This window comes from Fulmarus glacialis, unplaced genomic scaffold, assembly GCF_000690835.1.
Source record: "Fulmarus glacialis isolate BGI_N327 unplaced genomic scaffold, ASM69083v1 scaffold4359, whole genome shotgun sequence".
In the NCBI taxonomy this organism is placed as follows: Eukaryota; Metazoa; Chordata; class Aves; order Procellariiformes; family Procellariidae; genus Fulmarus; species Fulmarus glacialis.
In genome coordinates, this window is record NW_009232476.1 from 2,495 (window position 1) to 26,009 (window position 23,515).

General features: G+C 44.0%; 1 protein-coding gene across 1 annotated transcript in view; it reads right to left on the minus strand.

Annotated features, from left to right (window-relative positions):
* Positions 1-4,417: 4,417 nt before the first annotated feature.
* CAB39L (calcium binding protein 39-like) overlaps positions 4,418-23,515 on the minus strand; it is a 36,780-nt gene continuing 17,682 nt past the window's right edge. Inside the window, exons 4-8 of the mRNA XM_009584900.1 lie at positions 18,493-18,661; positions 14,903-14,962; positions 13,284-13,349; positions 12,460-12,603; positions 4,418-5,132 (exon numbers count right to left, since the gene is read on the minus strand). Of these exons, the coding sequence (XP_009583195.1) occupies positions 4,953-5,132; positions 12,460-12,603; positions 13,284-13,349; positions 14,903-14,962; positions 18,493-18,661 (619 nt within the window). The 3' untranslated portion in view covers positions 4,418-4,952. The remainder of the gene's footprint in view (positions 5,133-12,459; positions 12,604-13,283; positions 13,350-14,902; positions 14,963-18,492; positions 18,662-23,515) is intronic.

Below are 23,515 nucleotides of genomic sequence, written 5' to 3' on the forward strand. Positions count from 1 at the left end.
GGCACTGCACCCTGGCCACAGGCTTTCCCCATGCTCCTGCCACTCGTGCTGTGACACAGCCTGAGGTGGAAAAGGTTACTTTTACTGTGGCTTTGCAAAGCCACTCAAAAGCGATGCCCTAGGAAAGGGGTTGCTTGATTGATTGTTTTTCCTCCTTTCTCATTCCTGGAAAGAGGGGCCAGGGCGAGGCAGGCGCTGTGGTGCAGGACCATGAGTCAGGAGGGCTGGGCTCGCTGCCTGCCTCTCCCTGGGGCTCTCGGCGGAGCCGGGCCAAGTCACAGCCCTGTGAGATGCTTGGCTTACAGCTGAACCACACGGCCAAAACTGCTAACCTTGTCCTGGGTTTTCCCTTAACCTTGTCCTGGGTTTTCCCTTAGCCTTGTCCCACGTTGCCTGCCCAGCACCAACCGTGCTCAGAGCTGGCTTGGACTGCTCCTACCTGGTGGCCTCACACACCATAGGCTGAGGGACCCCAGCCCTTGCTGGAGGCAAGGCTCCCCTTCAGCATGGAATGGGGTGGCAGGGACTTGAGCCCCTCTTCCCCAGGCCACAGCAGCTCTCCCCGGCAGGATCGCCTCTCTCACTGTGGGGTTGGACCTCCCACTAGAGGCTCTGGGATACCTCGCGCCCGGTCTTAACAGTTTGTGCTGCGCCACTTGGTGCGCGTATATGGAATACATGCGCAGTGGGCCTGAGCGAGTAACTCCATAGCTCACTGGACTTGTCGCTCAGTGGGAGAGGAGCCCGGGATTTGCCCTGAACAGTAGAAAGACTGGCTGAGCTCTGTTAAGTTGCTGGCTGGCAGGGGGAATGTGTCAGTTCCTATGTCCGGGCCTGCATTTACACCAAAAACTGATATAAACCAGCAGCTCCAGGACTTTTAGACTCCAGCAGTGAAGGCCCTTGGGAGTCTGCATTCGTCACCGGGCATCAGTGAGTGCTGGGTGTCTCCTGCTCAGACCCCAGGAGTGCTGCAGATCAGCAGAATTTCTGCCAGATATCTGCTCTGACAGGAAAGCAACTGGCCACTTAAAGTTCATCAGCATAAGAGCTATGAAACGGGCTTTGAGATCACTGCTTGGCAGTAAATGCAATGAATCCTTGTTGTCTATATAGTCCTCAGCTGCTTGAAGCTGTTCAGCTGCAGGCAGTGTGTACAAGTCCAGTGGGCGATGCTCAAGGCAAACGCAGCGTGAGCTCCACACAGGGAAGTGGCAGGTGCCAAAATGCAAGTCCAGAACCGGTGGAAAGCCATGGAGATCTGTATTGTTATGCAAGAGTGCTTAGTCAAGAAGGGGGAGAGCTAGGTGCCATTCCATTTCATGTCACAGAGACCAAAACCCATATCCCCCCTGCCTCCTAACAGCTTTCACCACCAGGCATAAGATGTTCTGCAGGAAGGTGCTTCCAGCCAAAAAGTCAAAGTGCTTCTACTTCAGAGAGAAAAATGAAGCATTTGTTGGCCCAGAGAAAAAGCCTCTCTACTGACCAAACATCACTGCGCCCTTTGGAAAGAGGCCTGGGTTCTCTTAGCCCTGCTCCAATTTCATAGACAAGAGCAAAGCACGCACTAGAGAACAAATGGGATCCAGATCTCCTCTCCCTCATGCGAGTGCTTTTATCGTTAGATAAGGTCCAAGTCATTCTTTCCTTCTCATCTGATCTTGTCCCTGGAGCATGCAGATTAAGAGGCTCAAGTGGTCTTAACGCCCACGTTTCTTGAAGGCCAGAGTCCTGCATCCTCCCCCGGGCTCACACCTGCTGGCGTACATGCCATTACAGACAGGGGAGGCTGTTGCTGCTCCTAATCAGATTTCTCTTAGGAGCACAAGCTGCCCAAATCCCAGGACAGAAGCTTATGGTTCAAAGATTCCTGGCACTCTGCTGTATCAAATAAGGTTTTATGTGCAGGATCATACATCGCAACTTGGCAGAGATTCATTCATACGATCCAAACCCCCCTGAATGCTGGGTGGGGAGTGGAATGGAGAGGCTGCAGCCCAAGCGTCCTCCAGCTTCTTTCTCTCTCCGGACTACAATCTTCTTCCCTGTCCTCACTCTGATGAACTGTGTCCTGCAATCACACAGCTCCCCCAGATACTAATTTTGGAGAAATTGCTCCTGGTGGGAGCAGTCGCTTAAGCAGAAGAACCACCTTGACTGAATGCACCAAAGGAAATTGGAAGTTCTATCGTTATTTTAAAGTTGTGTTAGAAAAGACCTCATTTTCATTTAATTAGGGATGTGTGCCTGCCTGCTGTGAATATTATTATGATGCTTAATTTCATCTTCACCATTTCTTTTGCTTTTTCTTCTTTTGAAGACCTAAGCAAGTTGAGCTTGGGGAAGACTCAATTACTTTGAGGTGTTGGCAATATTTACTTCAGGATCGGCTTCTGGTATGATAAGCTGCAAGGGGCCTGTCACATGTCATTTTTACTGTAAGAGCATGCCTTTTTTTCCTCTCTTGCAGACACACATGCACACACACACCTTTTTCACAAGCCCTCCTTACCACTTACCAGTGGCCGCTGGCTGCTGGCACTGGAAGAGGCTGCCTTTGCAGGGATGGGGCCCATCGCTCTCTTCCGTGTTGGCCTGCCACATTTCTGCCCACGCAAACACCGGGGTGTGGGTGTAACCTCACTCCTCGTATTAACGCCAGGTTTTGATGTCTTCAACTGCTCTTCTGTGTCCAGACTGTGCAGACAAGAGCGGCTCAGAGCGCTGACCACCCTCTTTATTTCCACAGATGCGCAGGGCACCTCTGCGTGGGTTACACTCACATTGTCAAGGGCAGACGTTCCCCGGCAATACACCATTAGACACTTTTTCCAAACGAGGGCTGGAAGCCCCATGTTCTTATGCGACTCCAGAGGCTGAGGCAATGGACACGTGTCTCTGTGTCAGTCCAGCCCTGGAGACAGCCCCACCCCGGGAGCTCAGAGCACAGCCAAGCGCCCTTTGGTTTCAGGCTCCAAATCTCAGAGGATCAGACTTAAATGACTAGCTCTGAGGACCGCGATTCTGGAGACGGTCCTTTATCGACCCACAAGCTACCACTGATAGTGAGGGCTGCCCACGGGGCTGGGGGTGAAGATCGCAGTCAGGCTCAGCGGGACTGCAGCCTGGGTTGCCAGGCTCCCTGCCAGCCAGGGCTGCAGATGCGATGCTTGCAGAGTGCATTCGCTCTAAAGAAAGTGCTCATCCCTCTCTCTCTCCATCTGCTGAAACTGGTTGGCAAAGGAGAGAAAGAATTTAGCACTGCGCAGAGTTCGGCTATCCAGAAAGGCAAGAGGAAAAAAACAGAGATAGAAATAAAGGGTGATCAGTAATCATGCCTTTAATAGCTTGTAAATATTTTTTTTTAATTCCAGGCAACTAAGATGTACATTTGTTGTGTATATCTGACATCTGAAAAAAACATGAGTCCACAATCTGTTCCATTTCATCCCGTTTCTAAAGCACATAAATTAAAATATCAGTCCCAATATACAACAGTTTTATGAAGGAAAAAGTCTTGTCCTGTTTTTACAATTCAGTGTCACCTTTTTATCTGAAGCATTAGCTAGAGTTTTAGCTAGATAACTGTCTTTTACAACAAATAGGAAAACTCAGAACTTAGGCTGTCCAGAAAAATTCAAGAAATTTCCACTCCCTGCTCTCAAACTCCACTTCCTAATAAAGCATCAGAGTAACATTTTCATTTCCCGCTAGAAAACAAAAGACCCCAAAAACTCTTCAAACCCACCTGGGAAACACTGTTTGGACCACGAGCTTATTAAACTTAAAATGTTAACAGTGCAACGATTTCCCCTTCTACAACTTCAACGCAGAACCTGAATTCACATCGGGATGAACAAGGATAGAAAACGCCAGACTACAAGTAGCCTTTGGTGCCTGGGGCTGCTAAATGGCCTCCCACACTTGATTTAGGTATCCAATAAATGCTCTCAGCTTTGAGAACACCTGCAGACTCGGGGACCCCAGGATGAGGCCAGCCGGGATTTGAAGCCGGACGGGAAGACGCTGAGCACCCTCCTCTCGCACTGGTGCCGGGGCTCAGCGCTTGGCATGATTCAGCCTCGTAGCTCTGGCCACCACCCAAACTGGGGACAGACTCCTTGCTGATTTTAGCAGGTGCTGGATCACTCTATTAGCAATACAGCATGGGCCTTGACGGAAGGGGGTTGCTCTTGCCTTCTTCCCATTGAGGGGTACGTGGGCACCACGTACCTGGGGCTGCTCCTCAGTCTGCTTGGGAGCTGGTGGGAATAGCCTGTGCCCTAGGAAAAGGTAGATCACGTACAGGGAAATGGGAGGCAGGCAGAAACAGCTCATCTGGCTGATGTCTTCATCCATTCCTTATCACTGAACAGAAAACCTCTGATCTAGGGGAAAAGAAAACTTAAAGATGAAAGAACACAAAAATAAAGCAAAAACGTGACCTTTACTGCTTTTTCATCTCCCACTGTTTTGACTAAAAAACCCGATCTATAAGTGCAGCTAACTCCAGAGACAAACGTACTCTTTCACAGTCTTGTGTGTGTGCAGCACTAGAACAAAGTCACAATTACAGGTGCAAAGGAACATTACAGTCCTCAGAAGACCTACTCTGTGCACTCACCAACAGCTTGAGTTTGCTGACAAAGTTAAGCAAAGAGGTTAATTCTTCTTGAGCACAAATGAAAATCCATCAAACCAGCTTCTATTACAGAGAGATTCTAAACTGACATAAATAATTATAGTCTTGATTTAAAATAATATATTATTCTAGATTTTTGTTTTTTTAGTTTTCGTGTAAAACCCCTATACTCTTGACATCTAGGAACAAAGACAAATAAAAACCAGGCACTTGCTGTGCCTTCTCAAGCACTAATGTGGTGTTTAAGTGACACAGAGGAACTTAACAAATGAAATTAATGCCTACAGTGGAAAACGAGAGGAGTTCTTCATGCCGTTGGCTTTTTCAAGTCTCGGATTTGCTTAATCAGGTAGTTCTTCTCATCAGTGAATTGTTCGTCATCCGTCCTCTCTTTCTGGAAATTGCTCAGAAACTCAATTAGCTTGGGTTGGTTTTTCAACAGGATCTCCACAATAGGCTGTGTTTTGTTTGGACTGGCCACAAAAACCTAACACGCAAACAAAACCAGGCACAGTGAGACACAGAGAGAGAGAGAGGAACATCAGTCACAACATCCCCTTAAGTTATTTTCTGACAAGTCACCTGAAGGCTGGCAGGCAGATACTCTGCTGCTACACACCTTGTCCCAAGGCAGAGAGAGAGGAGTTACAAACATGTTGGTTCAACAGCAAATTGAAGCAAAGCTATGCCTCTGTGTGGTATCGCTTCCCTTTAATTTTGCTCTTTGTTGATAAAAGCGTTTGATTGTAAACCCAGCTGTTGAGGGCGAGCTATCAATTCTCAGCCTCTTCCACATGCAAGACTTAAATACACAGAAATTAATTATCAGGAGAACGGAAAAGCTTTGTGTCAGTATTGATATCATTTCCATACTAAACCAGGCCTAAAATTAGACTTGCCAGCTTTGTTTTGGTTTGGAAAAATATGTCAGAGGCTCCACTTCCCTCTGCCTAACCCATTCACAGGAGCGTGGAAATTTCCAGGAGCAGGAGCAGCAGCAGGAGCGGGAGCAGGAGCGGGAGCAGGAGCGGGAGCGCCGTGGTGCGCCCGGCGCCGTCGCTGCCCTCGCCGAGCAGGAGGGTGGCAATGCAGGGAGGTGACGTGAGACACAGATACTCACCTGGCGCAGCCAGCCCAGCGCTTCAAATAGTCTTCTCAAATAGTAGGTTTTGAGGATAAACCTAGCCGTGCTCTGATTTTTCCTTCTGTAACGCCTAAAGCCACAGAGTTTTCCAGCTCTGAACACGACCCCCTGTGCCACGACACTGTTTCTTTAACATTTTCTCTGCCTTACGTGCCGGCTGACAACAGGAAACTTAAGGCCGGTTGTAAAGACCAGCGGTGACAAGCTCTTCCCAAGGACCTCAGGATGCCACGGAGATGCGGGCTCTGCGGACGTCAGTCAGGAGGGGCAGATGGGGCGGGGGGCCGGCGGTGGGAACGCGCGCGCAGCACACCCCCGGCCACCCCCGGAGGAGCTCCCACATCTGGCTCGCACCGAGGTTGCCATGGCTGGTCAACAAAACACCGCCTGAGTGCTTGTGCAACAACATAAATAACTCAAGTTATTCTCTACCCGACGAGAAGAAATTAAGGATGGACAGGACTGGAAAATGGCCCGTTTCCCTCCAAGCCTGTTCAAACCAGAATGAAAACAAACATCTGCTGACAGTACAGAATGGCGTGTTGTACGGCCGAACGCAGGCGGCACCACCACTTGCCCGGCCCCGGGGCCGCCGGCTCCAGACCCGGGGCTCTTCCGCAGGGTCATTTGTCTCTGCTGAGATTGCACCCACGTGAAAACCTGGGCCACGCGCAGCTGCGCAGGGAGCTGCCGCCTTAACGTGATGAGGAACACGCACACACCGCCCTGGGGGGCTGCGTTACAGCCCCTTGCCCCCAGAAACACCACCTGGTAAAGCCTGGGACAGGACTGCAGATCGGACTCATCGTTAGGCTTTGTACGTCCCAGTTAGGGGGTGTTATATGAGTGGTGTGGAAAATGCCACACGTGGGGAATGTGTGGAAAGAATGGGGCTTGGCACACGTCAACAGTGCCACACTAAGTACTTTTGCCCAGACAGGGAGGTAAGACTATTTTTTTTATTACATAAAGGTGAGGCAAAGCATCTGCTCTTAAACCCTGGCATCCTGATGCCGTAAGAGCCCTAATCCCTGCCTATGGTTTTGTCTCCTCTGGATCCCTCCTCCTCAGGTCACTCCTAGGAGTCCCTGCTTCAAGGTACTTTTCTCTCTGCTCTGGGGAAAGAGCTGCAACCTCTGCCGTGCTGGGCAAACGCTCCCAGGCCCCAAGTCTTTTACAAAGTTTTCCTTGATCTAGTGGCCAGGCCCTGGTCCCCGTGACAGTATAGTATCTACAGTTACTCACAACATCTTTGCGCGGGCCTCCACATCGCCTTTCTCTGATTACCCTGAGCTATAATCTCAAATAATTTCTTTTTATGCCTACTTGCCACCTAAAACTTCTTGAGAGTAGCACCAACAGCCCCAACTCCCAAGGATGCCTTCAGAGCAGCCACTCTCAAGTAACAGCTTTCCTGCGAGATGCTCCAGGCACTCGAAGTGCAACATCTTACCAGGGACACATCTACCAGTGGGTCAGACAGACAGGTCACAGCTCTCACCACCCTTGATGGACTGTCGGTAGCTGATTGTTCTGTCGCTGCCTGCAGCGTCTGAAAGCAATATCCCTTCCCTTGCAAATAACTTTGATATGCTGCTATTGATGCATTGGTTGCCCGTATGAGAACTAAAGGGTTTGGGGATGTAAATCACTACTGAATGTACTTTACAGCTTCCAGTCTGTGCCTTATCTAAGGAATACGAATCCTGAAATCTCGTGGGTATGAATGCTTGGCTCTGGCTGAGATGGCTGCAGTTCATGCTCTCAGCTTGAGCAGCCCCACGATGCAGCTCCCCACGAGCTGACCTACAGCAGGTCACCATGCTGAGGGAGGCTGGATACTTCCAGGATTTGGACCGTGATTAAGCCCTAAGTTGTCTGAGGGAGGCTGAATACTTCCAGGATTTGGACCGTGATTAAGCCCTAAGTTGTCTGGACAAGCTTCCTTTGAGAAAAGCAGTACGTAAGCCTACGGGCAGGGATGAGGAAAGTAACCATTACAGAACCTTCATTAAAAGTTTTTAATTTTGGAGTTCAGTTCCCCCTTTGTGACCAGGAGAAGAAAACGATCAAGTAAATTGACAGGACCCACATTTTCAGAAATAATCAGATTACGGCCTGACCTTGAAGTGCTGAACTTCTTCCTTCAATGAATATTAAAGATAACTGAAGGCTGACTCTCAAAATGAAGAAATCTAAATCATTCTTCTTGTAAAACCTATCATCTGGTCTGCAAACAGAACTGGAAGGTTTTAGTGGTAAACCTAGTAAATACCAGCATTTCATATTGGTCCTACAACTGGTATTACCAGAGCAAATAATTAAAGAACTTAGTTTAATAGAAGACATCACATCCTGTTTATCCTCCTGCTTGATTATTTATAGATTATAATCTTCCCCTTGCAAAACTGTCAAACTGAACATTCAAACAAAGATCATCTTGACTGCCAATCTTGCTCAGTGTCAACAGGGACTCGTAAAGAGAGAATGTTAAAGGACCAGAAAATTCCTGAAATGTTATTCAATACTTCAGCTACGCAAACAGAATCAATTCTGCCAGTATCAACTAATCAGCTTCAGAAAGCCCAGGATTAGGACCACCATGGGACTTTACTTTTAAAAGAGCCCCCTACATTCAGAACTCTGTCACAGAGGAGGCAATAAATCCCTGAAAACAGAAATCATTATTAACGCTATCTGGAACATTTCCACTAAAATGAAGTATAACTGAAGCTAAAACTCTTCACAGAGAACTTTGTTTAACCTATGGTTTTACTATGCAAGTTTCTAGAGCACTTAATTCAGATATATGAGAGAGACAGAGATCAAAATAAAGAAAGTACTCATATTAAAATTCCAACTCTAAAAATAGCCGTTTCAGCACAGTTCCATTTTGTGAATATTTGCAAAAGGCCTGGAATGAAAATCAACTGTGAAGCTTCAAAAGTTGTCCAAAGTGGAACTGTTGCTCTCTTCTCCATTAAAAGTCATACACTGGATTTCGTCAAACAAATATCAAAATCACTTGACTAGAGAATCTGACCTTATTTCCTTTCAATTAATAACCAGGCATCACCACCCTCCGGGACTACAGCAGAGCAAAAGCGATTACAGAGGTTGGATACCCTGGATTAGGTATTTTAAGACTTACTCTGGGGTCACACACAATCTTACTGTGTCAGGAAACTGCACACAGAAGTGCCTTACGGTTCATGTTGCTTATAGTGTAATGCTTCGCATAACACTTCTTGCCCTATAAACTCTCCAGCTAAGGAACAGAGAGGACACATCCCCACAGACGTGGTTTCAGCTTTGTACCAAGAGGAAACTGTCAGTACGGTCAAACTATGTGAGACCATTTGCAGAGCAAGCTGCAGAAGGTAGCTCTGTAATCTACACGAAAAAGAATGGAAAAATGAAACTAAGGTCACAAAACACAGTGTACCCATTCTATTTTTAGATTTAAACAGTAAAATATATCTTGCTAAATGTCTGCTTAAGAACAAGAAAGTTGCATAATCCCAATTCACCGCTACAGGGTGTTTTCCTCAAAATAATCTAATTGTTTATGTGAAAGCCAAGAGAGCTTGTTATTAGCCTTTATTTGTAAATGCGTAAGGTCAAAGGAATACCACGTACCACGTATGTCTGAAAGATCTCCCCTACAGGCAAACTCAAAGCAGGCTCCACTAATAACTGTCACAAATCCATCACAGGAGCTGGAGAGCCCTTCCCAATATTTGCTCCTCAAAGTGTGCATGCTCGAGGCTGAGACCTCTCCACTGAAATCAACGCAGAGAAGAACCGGTGACTCTCAAAGCCTACAACTCTGGGCGACCCCATTGGATTATTTATGGAGGAGGAAGAAAGGAGTGAGGTGTGTTAGTTTTTCCTGATGGTTAAATACTGGCTAATCCTCATGCATACATTGTCTGGGACATCCAGCTTTACAAAGCAGCTGCAGGCCTTTAGGATGGTGCCGCAAGGCAGAAGCTCCATTTTACTCAGGCAAAAGGAAAAGAAGGAGCTGGAGCTAGGAGGAAGATCAAGCATCTCCGTAATGGAGAATGGAAGGAGGCACTGCAAATGAGCGCTCTGTTTGTCTTCAATTTCCCACCCAAAGCATCCTGGATGAGTGAAATGTTCTCAGAGCTTGAAGGGGTACTGGCATTTTCAGCCACTAAATGTTCCTGCAAAATATTTTTGCACTAGAGGTGCTCATCATTTTCATCTCTGTCTTACAGTTTTGAATCTTCAATAATTAGAAATTGCCTCAGGGAGGTAAGTGTGATATGCCTTTTTTTGGGTCAGCTGGGGCATGGGAGTGTTGGAATCTGGATGCTTACAAAACAAGCACTTTTTCATTTCAACTGTGTCTAACTGGTGAAACATCTAAATCAGGTAATTTAAACCCAAATCTTCTGGCAGCTCAGACAGAGCAGCAAGTATTCACTTCTCAGCAGACCTTTGATTTCAAATCACTGTGGTTAGTCTACTGTAATTTCAGCCAGGACTGCACAGGTATTTTGCAAGCACAATTTAAAAATGCAGGCACAGTTTAAAATTTATGAGATTAAAAACTGAGGACAAGATTCCTCTCCCAGTTATATTAGCATGGAATTATTACAGCTGACAAGAGAACCGGGCTGAGGGACACTATCCCAGAAACAGGAGGCAGGGACACTGCAGAACAGGGCACAAGCCAGTAGTGTTTTCCCCCGTTCTCTTAAATATTTAAGGATTTCCTTTTGTAGTTCTCAAGAAGTTAGAATTCAATTTAAGAAGTGAAATCAGAGGAAAACGCTCTTCTCTGACCCACTCTACAAAGCTAATTCAGAATGCAATTTTCCATAACATACCCTATAACTACCCTTGCCCACCAGGGAGAAGCTGAGTGCTTCTACATCCAGCGAGCCCAGATCCTCAGTGAGGACCTAAAAGGGGAGCTCTGCTGCACCTCTAGTGCGCTGCTGGTGGTTATAAATGAGCAATTTCCAGCTGATCAGGTTCTGCTCTGAGTCTGCAATTTCCCCACAACGAGCGCTATGCACGTGAGATAGCGTGAGGCACACCGTGATGGGTACCGCTGGAAAAAACCAACAACGTCCCATGGAGGTTACTATCTGAGGACAGAGTTTGGCCCTTTGAACTGGAGAGACACAACATTACCACGCGCACTGTTTGTTTTGCTGGGCACCCAAAGGCCTCAGCGTTATGTCCACGTGGTGGCAATCGCAAGCGGTCAAGCAAGGCTGAGCCTACAATATCTCCACTCTAACTGGAAATGGGACGCAACAAAGGAAAGGAAGGGAGGAATGGGAAGGCAGAATGGAAGAAACAGCAATGCGTGACATGGTTACACGCTGGAATCCTTTCAAGTTATTCCAAATCCTTTCAAATGCCTCTTAAAATAAGCAAAATCAGCTGTTCCCAAGGCCTGGGCCATGCCTATCATTAATTCAGGAACAGCAACTCATGTGTTTCATACACAAAAATCTGGCAGTTATTCACAGAGTGGCTAAGAGAGCCCAATCCTCTGATCCCTTCCCTCCATAGGCATCTCAAAGGCTGCAAGTGTTTGGAGCCTGACTGCTCTCTTATCTTGGAGCCACATACCTCCTGATAAGGAGGAGGAGTAGAAGTTACTCACAGTGGTTCAGCTGACTATGGAGGAAGTCAGCAAGGGAACAGCTTACCAAGCTGCTTATTTCAGGGAGGGAAATTTTTTTTTAATCCTCCTTGAAGCTTTTTTTTTTTGAATCAAAAAGCTTTTTGGAGAAGCTGCACATCCTCTAAGCCTCCACACTGAAGATCTGAAAGCTTTTTTTCCAAATCAGAAATGGCAGAAGTACAAAACTCAGCAAGTCACCCTGAATTTGTGGAGAGTGATGTAACCTTTTTGCAGTAGCATGCCTTTTGGTGTGATCTAGTATCTTTCTTAACCATCTTGGGGAAGGATATCCTTACAGACTCAATATTCCTCTTCTGAAAATCATTAACAACCCTATTTACATAGCTTCAAATTAATGTGTTAATTCCAAATTAAAGGTAGTTTTGCATAGTAACAATCCAACTTATCCTCTGTCCCAGAGCAGAGAACTCCTTTGACGGGAAAACAGTAAATTTTTCATTTATTAATCATCATGAAAAGAAGGACTGGTAATTGTTTAAGACTGCATTAATGATCACTGCAAAAGGATGGAAGGATTAAACTCATTTCAAGCTCAGATTTACCAAACCTTTTTAATACCTTTAAAAGCAAATTGTGTTCGTACTGGTGCACAGCGCTAGCACCATCTACTTTGATCTTAATGTAGAGTTTTAAGACTTTTTTTTTCAGTCTTTACCCAGAATCACACAGTAAAATGACCTAAGAGTTGGAGGAAGGTACCCTGGATATGACCTAGAAGCTGTGTATTTTGTAACCTCTAGCATCCACCTCATTGCTACGTGAGTGACTACCCTCAGCCCAAACCAAAATGCTGCTTTAGATCTCACCTGAAGGAACGCAAACAGAAATCAGAGGCTGAGTGATAGAAAGGTTTTCAATTAAGGCATTCTCAAATACTGGAAGTGACTGTAAACCCCAACCTTTGCCTTAATTTTCTGGGCTTTCTCTTGCCCACCTTGAAAGACACTTTTATGATGAAAACAGCTTATACTAGCTCACCTTGAACACGTGGAATGCTTCAAACTGAATGTTGGGGCTTTTATCTCGCAGCAAGTTCATCATCAGCTTCAGATTTTCTGGTTTGCTGATGTATTTTGTCATGATGGCAAAGTTGTGTCGGTCCAGAATCAATTCACCCAGCAGCTATAGAGACAATTAAAAAACCCACAGTGTTTTCAGTCCACCACGATATTTTTTAATGTGAAGAAAGCAGCAACATGTTTTATGCTTGCCTAAGAGGTTTCAATGTCACTACCTTCAAAAAAAAAAAGTAACTAGACTTATTATCATGCAGTGAGTTACTTAATGCCCAGTAATGCTCATCTTCTAAGTACTACAAAGAGGGATCCCACATACGGGCTGGGTGTAATAGGAGCTGGTGTCAGCCAGCCGGGACAGAAGCAAGTGCAGTGCAGCTGTCCCACAAAGACACCTTCATTTCATTTGGATGTTACATTAACATGCCTATCTGGTCCCATCTGCAGGTCATGTCAGACTTGGTGGTGTAGCAGCAAGCAGCATCAGACAAACAGAGACTATCACATTACTCTCAAGTTCATTTTAACCTACATTGTGAACCAAAGTACAGATTTGAGGTCAGAGGAAAAATGATAGTGCTTGTGTTCCATAGAAACAGCCCAATGCTTCACCAGAGATACAGGAAATAAAAGTCACAGCGAGCTCTTGTACATTGTAAGAGCAGCATCCCCAAGCACTTATTTCTTTTTCGTTAGAAAGTACGTGGCTGCTCCGTTGCCATACATGCATCTTGTGTAACGTGGAGTTCAAATTTAGGAGGAAAGTGCTGAGAAACTTTACTTTACCTTCAAAGATTGTCTCTTTGTTACGTAATTCTCAGAATGAAGGAGTTTTTCATAATCCTCAAAGATCTAGAGTAACAAGAAAACACAAATGCAACCGATTCATGTCCATCCTTCCTCCCCCTGGTCCTTCCAACCCCAGAGGGGCAGCAGAGGCTGCAGCAGCACCACCCTCTAAAGCTTCACTGCAGTGCCAGGCCCAGCTCTCACGGCCTTTTTTCTTGGCTGGTTATCACGCAGTGAATTAATGCCCAGGAACACTCCTCTTCCAAATACCGCAGAGAGGGATACCACATATGGACTGGATGTAACAGGAGCTAGTGCGAGCCAAGTAGGACAGAAGTAAGGCAGTGCCTGTAGAGCCTTCTCTTACAAGAGGGTGAATCTGCTGCCAGGACTCATGGGTCCAGCATGTAACTCCCACTCACTCATACTGTGGTCATGACTTGCTTTGTGATTTAACGCAACACCCCAAAGGGGTGACGGTGCATGCCATACTAGCGTATGCCAAAAACTCTTTTTGCAAGGTGCCACCTGCCTTGAGCAGCTCATTAAAGCCCAACGAGGGTCACTAGCAGTAAAGTGCGTGCTGGCTATTGCAGGATTGGGCCAAGGGAATCTTGTGGTCAAGAAGACTGAGAGAGAAGGCTACAATATGTTCAAACCATCTACCAAACAAGCAAAAAACCCCAACACTGCTGTGCAAGAATCATCTAAAAAAATGCTCACTTCCACAATTCATACTTAAAATTTTAAATGTTAAATAAAGGTAGAACGGGAACTGTTCCAATGCAGTGCTTCAGTACTAAGAGAAAACATTAGCAGAGACACTAATTTTGCTCCAGTTAAGCTGCATTTGTGACTCAGCAATAATAAGCCTGATCTTTATTTAACCTTCTTGGTAACTCTAGAATGAAAGAAATAGTCTTCAGCCTTTTCACTTTGGCAATGAAATAAAGAATACCTCAGGTAACATGAGAACATAACCCATAGTATAATTCCATGATCTGTATCAGTCCCATTTTAGTTGATTCGAATGGAATTTTTCTGACACACATTTGCTTCAAAACCGAGCCAAAAAATCAAAGTGAAAAATGGCAGGAAACCAAGGGATGAATTGCCTTAGGATGGTAAGAGGAATACGCACACCTCAGTCCCCCAGTTAGGTACATGTAATTTCCAGAAATCCTAAAACTTCTTCCAGTAACTCTTCTCCTCTGTCCCAAAGTATTATATATGACACCAGTATGGCCCTATTGGTGCTGGAATATCACAAAACTCTTTAAAAATATGCATGCTTTTTTCCCCATGATCTATTTACATACAAAGTTGACAGTTCCATTCACATATGAGGAGATATGATGCATGCAGAGAAGAACAAAACTTGCTTTTAAACTATGAGCGCTCCTGAAACCTTGGCGTGTGTCCCCGTGTGTGTGCAGAGAGGGTACCTGTATTTCAAACACCACGTAAGGATTCTGCTTTAGTAAAAGTAATGTTTAGTTTTGCAGTCCTATGTGACTATTTTATGTGGAGCATGAAACCCTCCGCTATTGAAAGCACACTTTTTCCAGCTAAGCATGAACAGATTCTAAAAAAATTGTTCTATCATTTACACTTACCGCATCATAATTCTGTTCCAGAAATTCTGCTACCAACAATTTGTGTCGTGTTAACAGGTCCTGGGGAAGAACAGAGAAAGATTACCTGAGAGAGCATGCTTATTTGATTGTCCCTTGATTCTCAGATGTGTTTTACATTTTTTACCAGGTCATCTTTTAGAAGGTATTTACAACATGATTTCTATAGACAGAAAGCCTTCAAAAACAACACTGCGTTTATTAGGATTTCAAGGAGAATTCAGTGAATGCTCAAAGAATCAATATAAAACTATTCTAACACTTGCTCTTTATATTCCTTTTCATTCCCACCTTTTCTTAAGGTCATCGTGCACAGTACTTCCAATAAACTGGGGTGAGGGAAAGGAATAAAGTAAATTAACCCTTTATGGAGGGATCAGCTATGGTCCCAAAGACAAAAGTGGCCTACCTGCTACCCCACAGCTGGAAAATTATGCTAAGTTTGATCAATTGCTATTGCTCATCTCCAGTGAACACAACACGGCAGACTCAATTCAACCACTGCATATATTTATTTATTTATTTAAAACCTAAAAGTTAGGCACCAATCTAACCTAGCCATCCAGGCTCCCTCCACAGCCGCTCCATCCCCAGAAAGGGGCCTCAGGTAGGTGGGATGAATTTCTTCTGCGGCTGGTTTTCTGCCCCAGGTAGGCTTACTGACACAAGCAGTAGCAGACCATGAAGACAGCTGAAGCTTCATGGGAGGCATTCCATCCTAAAAGGCCAACGAATTCAAATTTACATTAAAGCAACCTCTCCCACAGAATGGGAACGCTAGTGCTCAGCGACAGAGATGCAAATGTTCAGCCCCAGAAGAAATCAAGTCTCTCTACTGGATGAATAGCTATGAAACGAAGTGGCCAGTTTGAGGCATTTAAGTTTAATTTTTATCTTATCGCCTCCTTTAAAGCACAACACTGATCACAATAAATGCCTGATGAAGTCCATTTAAGTTGATATTTTTTTCGGTGAATCAGTTGCTATCTTTTTCATCACCTTTTCCCTGGTTTCCTTACCCACAGTCAGAGACTGAAGCTGATGAGTAGCTGAAGCAGATGCACAGACACATCCTCTACAGCATCACAAATGAAAGAAATCCTTTACATATTAATCCTTTAATTTATTTTTACCGTCAATTATAAGAGGAAAGCAGAGGGCTAGAAATGTTTTTAATACATTCCTTTATTTAACAGGACTGCAATGATAGCAGTTTAAAAGGCTGAGTGCAACAAATGTGATTCACAAGCTTTTATGCAGGGCACTTAGGAGGCAAGTACAACATTTTTCAATAGGGGGCACAAATGGAATATAATCCAAAATGAGTTTTTCATAAAAAAATCGCAAGAGAGCGTGGAGCAGCAGTATTCGACCAGCACTCTTCCCAGCCGCTGCTGGTACCCTCCCCAGCCGACTGTATCTCTAAATACAAGCTGCTTTCCTCTGCATTTTTAGCAGCTCTGTTTCCTCTCTGCAGTGCACCTGGCTGAATTTAATTAAGAAGTACACCTTCAGATCATAAAAAATTCCAATACTTCCCTACTATAAATATCCTCAGACTTTAATGCACATTTAATTAAGCCCTCCTCTGGTGCATAGCCTATCCAAGGCTTTCAGCTCTGAACCAGACACCCTGGTGGCAACACAACAAACCCCACATGGGGGAAAAAGAACTGAAAACACGAGTTCAGTAATCCAGCCAGCGAGAAATCATAGCACTTATTTTTATGGTATTAGAAATGAGGTGGCTCCATATTTCATGATTCAGTTGCCTCCACATCACTTCTTGCTGTTCCAGCTATTCAGAGTAACAGACAAATAGGAGATGAGATGAACAGCTGGTTTATTTCCAGAACTGACCATGTACCAAGTCAGGCAATTTAAAGTAAGTGGCAATTTAAAAAATGGAGTTTATAGATTTTCCCCAAGCATTTTAAAAGGTGATTTCTGACCTATGTCTGAGGATGAACGGCCCTCATATTCCTCTCTTTCCAGTGCACGTGAGGATGTAGAATCCTATTTTTAAATCCTGCTAAAAATACACTTGGATCACAGGGGACAGAAGTAAGTTCCACAGCTGTAGATCCGTGAACGACATCGATCCCTCTTTTTTTGGGAGTGTTGCAGCCGTCTGCGGTCCTTGCCGCAGCTTAACTGACCCTTGTCCCCCTCCTGCCTCCTGGTTGGGGTGAAGACTGTCCATCCCCAACCACGCACTCTGCTGTCGTGCTCAAAGCAGGACCTGGGCAAAAGATGCAAATCTCTTCTGCCAAGCTGGGAACAGAGTCCAGGAGTGCTTTTTCTGACCAGAGACAAATACTCTTCCAAGCATAGGCTAAAATGCCAGAGACAGAGGATTTAAATATTTCAGTTGCATGTTTATACAGTCCTACATATGTATCTTTACTTGTCTGTATTTCTGTGCTACTGTGCTACTTTCATAACATTTACCTAATGAACACAATGACAGTGCGACTTAAAATAATTGAAAGATGCTGCTATTGATTAACGGGTGTTTGAATAGGTAATCCTGCTCAACTTATTACTGACGAATGCGATGTTATCTCCACTATGCAAATCTTTACCCCATTCAGTAGGTTAGTAAAAACTGAGGCTGGGTTTCAGTATGCGTTGAATCGCTGAGCTGAACTCTAATATTCCTTACAGTTATTCCTAACCTCTATCTAATCATGTTTCTAATTAGCTTTGAGAGGAAAGAATGAACAACGTGTTTCTATGACAGCAAGGAACCCAGTGATAGAAGAAGAAAAGGAGTTATGTCTATATTTAGAAGAGTCTTTACCTGAAAAGAATTTTCCCCAGCTTTCTTAAATTATTTTTCAGAAATAGACTAATCTTCCCTGTACATTAAGCTCATAGGCACCAAATTTTGCTCAAAGACTATACTAGCACCCTGCAGGCAAGATGATGGTCACATACAAACTCCAAGAAATTTTCCAAGCTTCACCCAGCTTCATTTTTAATACAACACAGAGACTCTATACAGAGCGTACACGGTGCTTTCACCTACTTAGCTCGTAGCAGTACAGTTCTTACACTGAACCATGGGTCACAAAAGTAAGCATACAAATGAGTTGTAAAATAATCAGCAGGCACGGCATCAATCTAAACTTGACTGCTGAACTCAGAAGGGTCAGCAAAAATTAGAGGATTTTAAAAGTGAATTTTAAATTATTCCCTCTATTTACTGGTTGTGGTCATGATGGGTAGTGGTTTTGTCTCCAGGGGAAGGTAGGGAGAGAAAAAGGTTATACATTTTACATGAACCGTACATAATACATGATTAATTTGAGTTTTAAATGGTTGCAAAAAGGCCTTTGGTTATCAAGATGAAGAACATTAGTGAAATGTAAATCTGTACTGAATTAAAGATTCTTTGCAGACTTGATCACTGTGGTGAATCCTGTTACAAACAGGCCAAGGATTAATTATATCCTTTACTGAAAAATAAAAAAGTCACCTAGTTTAAAGGCAACACAACATTCAGTGACGACTACTGATGGAGTGCCATTTTTGACACAACGCTACGACGCAGGTATCAAATAATTTACCTTGAATGTAGCAAAGGCATCAGAAGCTATATCAAATGTTGACAATTCCACATATTTAAAAAAGTCTCTGAACTGTTCCGAAAAAAGTATGATTTTGGCCAAGGGTTCATGCCGGATGCACTCTCTCAGCATAATTCCACAGCGTAAGGCAATATTTGGGGATTCATATCTGAAAAATGAAAAGAAACAGAAAAGATCAAAACGTAGAAGAACAAGGATAAAGGGGCCCTTTTCTAGCGACAGGGAACTTTGTAGCATAGGAAACGCGTGTGCCAGAGGGAACACAACACTCGGACGGCAGCTCCCCGCCAGAGCACTGTACCCAGCTTCAGGACCTCAGCCCACAGTGAAGGAGCAGACGCATGGATAAGGCTGCCAGTGTTTCCCATCGCAAACCTCTGCCTTCGCAAGCCAAAACACATTTCGGTGTAAATGTGCATTACACCTCCTCTCTGCGGAAGGACCATGGGGAGCGCGTAACGTTTCAACAGAGCTCCTTCACCCTTTTAGATTTATGAGAAAGCAAAGCCCATACAATATAACAATCTCCCTTTTCGGATTTAATTCTGAGCTCCTCAGTTTATCCAAGAAAAATACAACACCTCATGACCATCCATCACCTCCCATCCCTCTTCTAGAGAATGTCACTCTAGAATATTAATGTCTAACGAGGAAAGTAGGAAGAGTCTATCCAGGCAGTCTACACAGGATTAAGCTTTCTGTAGCTCTGAAGATCTTTTTTGCAGTTTAGGAGGAATTCTGCTCAATCCCTCCTCTGCAGAGGCTATGACTTTGTTCAGGAGACAAGTATTCGTTCCTTAAGTTACAATCCTCTTGTGGCACACGCATTGCAATAGCCAGGAGCCAGCACACTTCTCGGTCTTGGAGAGGGAGGAAGGGGGGAAGCAATTCAGATCATCATCTACTTCTATCAAGTCTTGATTTCTTTAAAGCTGAAACTAATCTGAAACAAAACTGTTAGAAACACAATTAAAAAAAAAAAAAAAAAGAAAGGATAAAGTCCAACAGTCAGGAAGGACTTAAAATGAACTTCTTCCAGCAATCTTCAGTCATGTGAAAGTGGTGAAGTCCAAGGGGACAGAAAGCACGCTCTGTTTCAGTAAGCTGGTTATACTATATCAGAACTGTGTATTATCACCCAGAGCTTATCAGCATCGTTTTCCCTTTGCACAATTAATTCCTATCACTAGGCCAAAAGAGAAAAAAAAACAGAAGAAAAACACAAAATGCCATCTGTGCTGTAAGTGAGTGGGCCCTCAAATTTACCACCAGCTTGCAATTTAAAAGAATGGTAGTGTTTTGCGAGCATACCAGAGCTGCATACTTCAACCTGATGTCAACAATTGTTGGCTTCATGAAAAATGAATTGCTATTCCAAACAGGCAAATGAAACTTCCCACCCTCAAGGAAATGCAGGCACTCAAGCCCCTATTTGTTTCCTTTTGGGAAACATTTGCAAACGTGAATTTATAACTCTTTAGGCAACGGAGATTTGCTGATATTTTCCGTTGAGGCGTACCTCCCCTCGACTCCATTAACAGGAATACTAATTTTCAAGCAAGAAGAGGCGGAGTTGCTCCTAGGAGTGCAGCCAGGAAAATATTTAATAGTTGGCTATGGAATATTTTGGTTGGAATAAAAGCAAATTACATTGTTTCCAGCACAATAACTTTTTAAAACACAAGTATCAACAGAATCATTCTTAGTCAAATGCTCCATTATCTGGAAGTGGGTTATGGACCTTTGGCTGTTCACATAAGCGAGGGAAGTTGGGTTTGGCTCCTGGAATATGCCTGGAAGAAGTTTACAGGCTGCCTAGTCATAACTGGCATGTTCTCTGCACCCACACTTACATGCAAAGCCACCAGGCAGGAATGATAGAGATATGCTTCAAAATCACTTCTAATGAGCAATTAGTGCTCTATGCTGACGTACTCCTGCAGCAGAAAAAAATATAGAGGAGTTCTCTGTTCAGATGAGCTTACAACCTAAAGAAACTCCCACATACTGACTACCAGGGGCAACCAGAAAAGGAAATAATGGACTTGAAATATTTCAAAATACTTATTGTGGAGGGTGAAAGAGGCAAGACCGAGAGCAGAGATGCATCTCAGCACAAAGGGAAACACACTCGTGGCTAGTGCAGAAGACAGTACAAGGTAAGAAGATTAGGAAGCACAGGAGATTAGGAAGGCATCGAGCCTGGGAGACACAAGGTCTTGACAAACAGCTATATTCTGATCTGATTTTATACTAACTTCTATAGCTTGAGTTTATCCTTGGATAAACTCAAGGGGAATTCTGCAACTTTAGCCAATATACCATTAAAGCTTTAACTGCACTGTGATAGGAAGAGATCATCACAAAACAGATTGGGGCAGTGACTGAGTACATTAGATAGCATGTGGCATGATATATATTCACAAAGGAGCTTATAAATTTGTCACTTGTGAGAAACAATGCAAGTGCCACAAACTTCAAGTCCTCTACAGTCATGGTACTAGAGGGAAAATATTTTAAATTATAAAAGACCAAAGTTATTTCTGGGATAATGCAATATGCTGACACCAGAGAAAAATTTGGCCCAAATATATCCAGTATTCTATATACACCAAACTTCATATTCATCTGAAATCCTATTCATACACAAAGCCTGCACACACAGAAAATAAGATACTATTAAAGCAAGTCCTCATGCAGCAGGAAGGTCAACTAACCTACAAAAAAAAAGAAAAAAAAGAAGTAGTGAACTATGTGCTGTATGTTTTTCTGAAGCTGAGAAGCTGGAAGGAAGTAGCCAACAAGTAAAATGAAGCCTAAAAGGTAAGAACAGTTATCTCAAGCTGGCAGTGCCGCTGGAGTATTAGGCAGGAAACACTGGGCGGGAGCTCTGATTCAGGATCCTTCCCACTCAACAGAGCTCACATTATGCAATGAAAAAGCAACCTTTTGTTGATGCTGTTGGGAAATTTCGCATCCAATACAAGTAAAACAATGACAAGCCTTCACAATAGTCCTGGGCTGTTTCTTTTATAGTCATGGTTGAAATTTTTTTTTTCTTCCTCTCCGAATAATGTCATATAACAAACACTGAATGGTACAAGCCAGCCAAATCCACTTTCCTTTCCTTTAACCAGATTTTGATATTTCATTTAACTTCATCCTCAAGTCACGTTTTCAAGTGGTGGTGTCTAACACGAAGTGCGTGTTTCCCAGTCTCACGGCTGACTGCACACAAGCACGGCACTCTGCCTGCACACAGCAAGCTGCGCGTGCCGGGGCCCTACCCCTGCTTTAGGCACATATTTTAAGTATTGTTTTTAGACAGTCCTGGCAGCAGGACATAGGCAGGTAAGACAGCATTGCGTTTGACATCATTACGCTGTTGTGCAGCAGCTGCTCTGATACTGTCAGGGCTGGATAGGACTGTCTTCTGGACTGCTGCTGATGAATTCAACAGCACTTTCTAACGAGAAACTCCAGAAATGGCAATGCTGATACAGTGCGGTGGTGCGGAGAGATAGCCAAGAAATCAAGAACAAGGAGCCTGAGGACCAAACTAACATGGACATGCTGCTGCACGCAGCTGCAATCTTCAAAAGCACCTAAGTGATGCCATTCAAATACATCCACTGGCTCAGGTCACCTACAGCAAAATGTCTGTCAGCAGTACGTTTGCATAACATAAAATTTTTACTATCATCTTAATATTCTTGGTTGTTTCAGATGCCAAAGAATATCTGGGACACGATCCAAAAATATATTTTAGCTTTAAATAAAGCCCAGACATATGGTAGTGATACATGCGCAACGTGCAAAAACAAAATGAGTGAAAAAGCGAGGAGATCGCAAAAGCAAAGACAGAGAAGAGGGAAGAAAATGATTGTATCTATATAAGAAATTGAAAACAGTTGTACAACTTAACGATGACTGAGAGAATTATCATCACTGTCCTGAAAAAATTAGTTTGAGGTTTATACAAATGGTGAATTTTAATGAACAAATGAAACCAAAATCAATTTAACTTACTGGTTTCCTTTCTGAGGAAGCTGGCGTTTAGTAACACAAAACAAGTCAAGAGTTTCAAAATTAAAGCTAAAACACGACAAATGACTACACTTGTAAGAGCAAGACCTAGCTCAGCCCAGCCACCTGCCTGGGCTACCGAATCCACACCCCCTCCTATCGCAGCCACCAAGAGCTTTGCCACCACGCTCAACCGCAAGCTCACAGTTCTCGAAATCCCCGATACTGACTAGTTACTTATTTCCCTGCTCAGCTGTGCTGGAATGTGGCTGATTTTGAAGGAAATAACTACTTTAGAGGACTCCCGTGCTTATCCTTCTCCTAGCTCCGGTCTGCCCCTGGGAGAGGGGGGAGGCTGAAGGGAATTTTACCCTTGGGGCTGCAGCCTTGTCATGCACAAACCTTAGACGGTGCTTAAGTATTTTCCTAACTCTGGCTGTGGAGCAAATGGTAAAAATGCAAATCTTAAGCCTCAAGAGCACGAAAGACATTTAAAAAAATTCATTCTCTTAAGAACCATTAGTTTAAAAGGCTTATGTCATGTTTTTGAATGGCTGTTGCTAGTGTGACCATACAACTACAATGAGAGTCCACGTTGTTTCATACTAATCAGCTAATAAATGCACTTATTTCTACATCAGTTCTTTAATCCCAATCACATATATTCTCCTTTCCTTGGGGGAAAAAAAAAAAAATCCTGAAGTTTTGGCTTCTTTGGCTTCTGTGGTTTAAAACCACAGAAAACCGAGCAGAAAGCAGTAGACCTCAAGGGCTGGAAAAGCAAAACTTCTTGCTGAACGGAAGGTGCTTTTGGCCAAAAGTAAAGGGGACAGAAACCTCAGGAGTTTTAGGCCAACACTCGTGCGCTCCTGAATGCAACTACAGCTGATGTCCTCTCCACACAACAGTCTACTCCCCCTCCTTGGCCAACTTACCTTGGGAACCACTGGGTTACAGCTGAGCACTGACTCCCTCA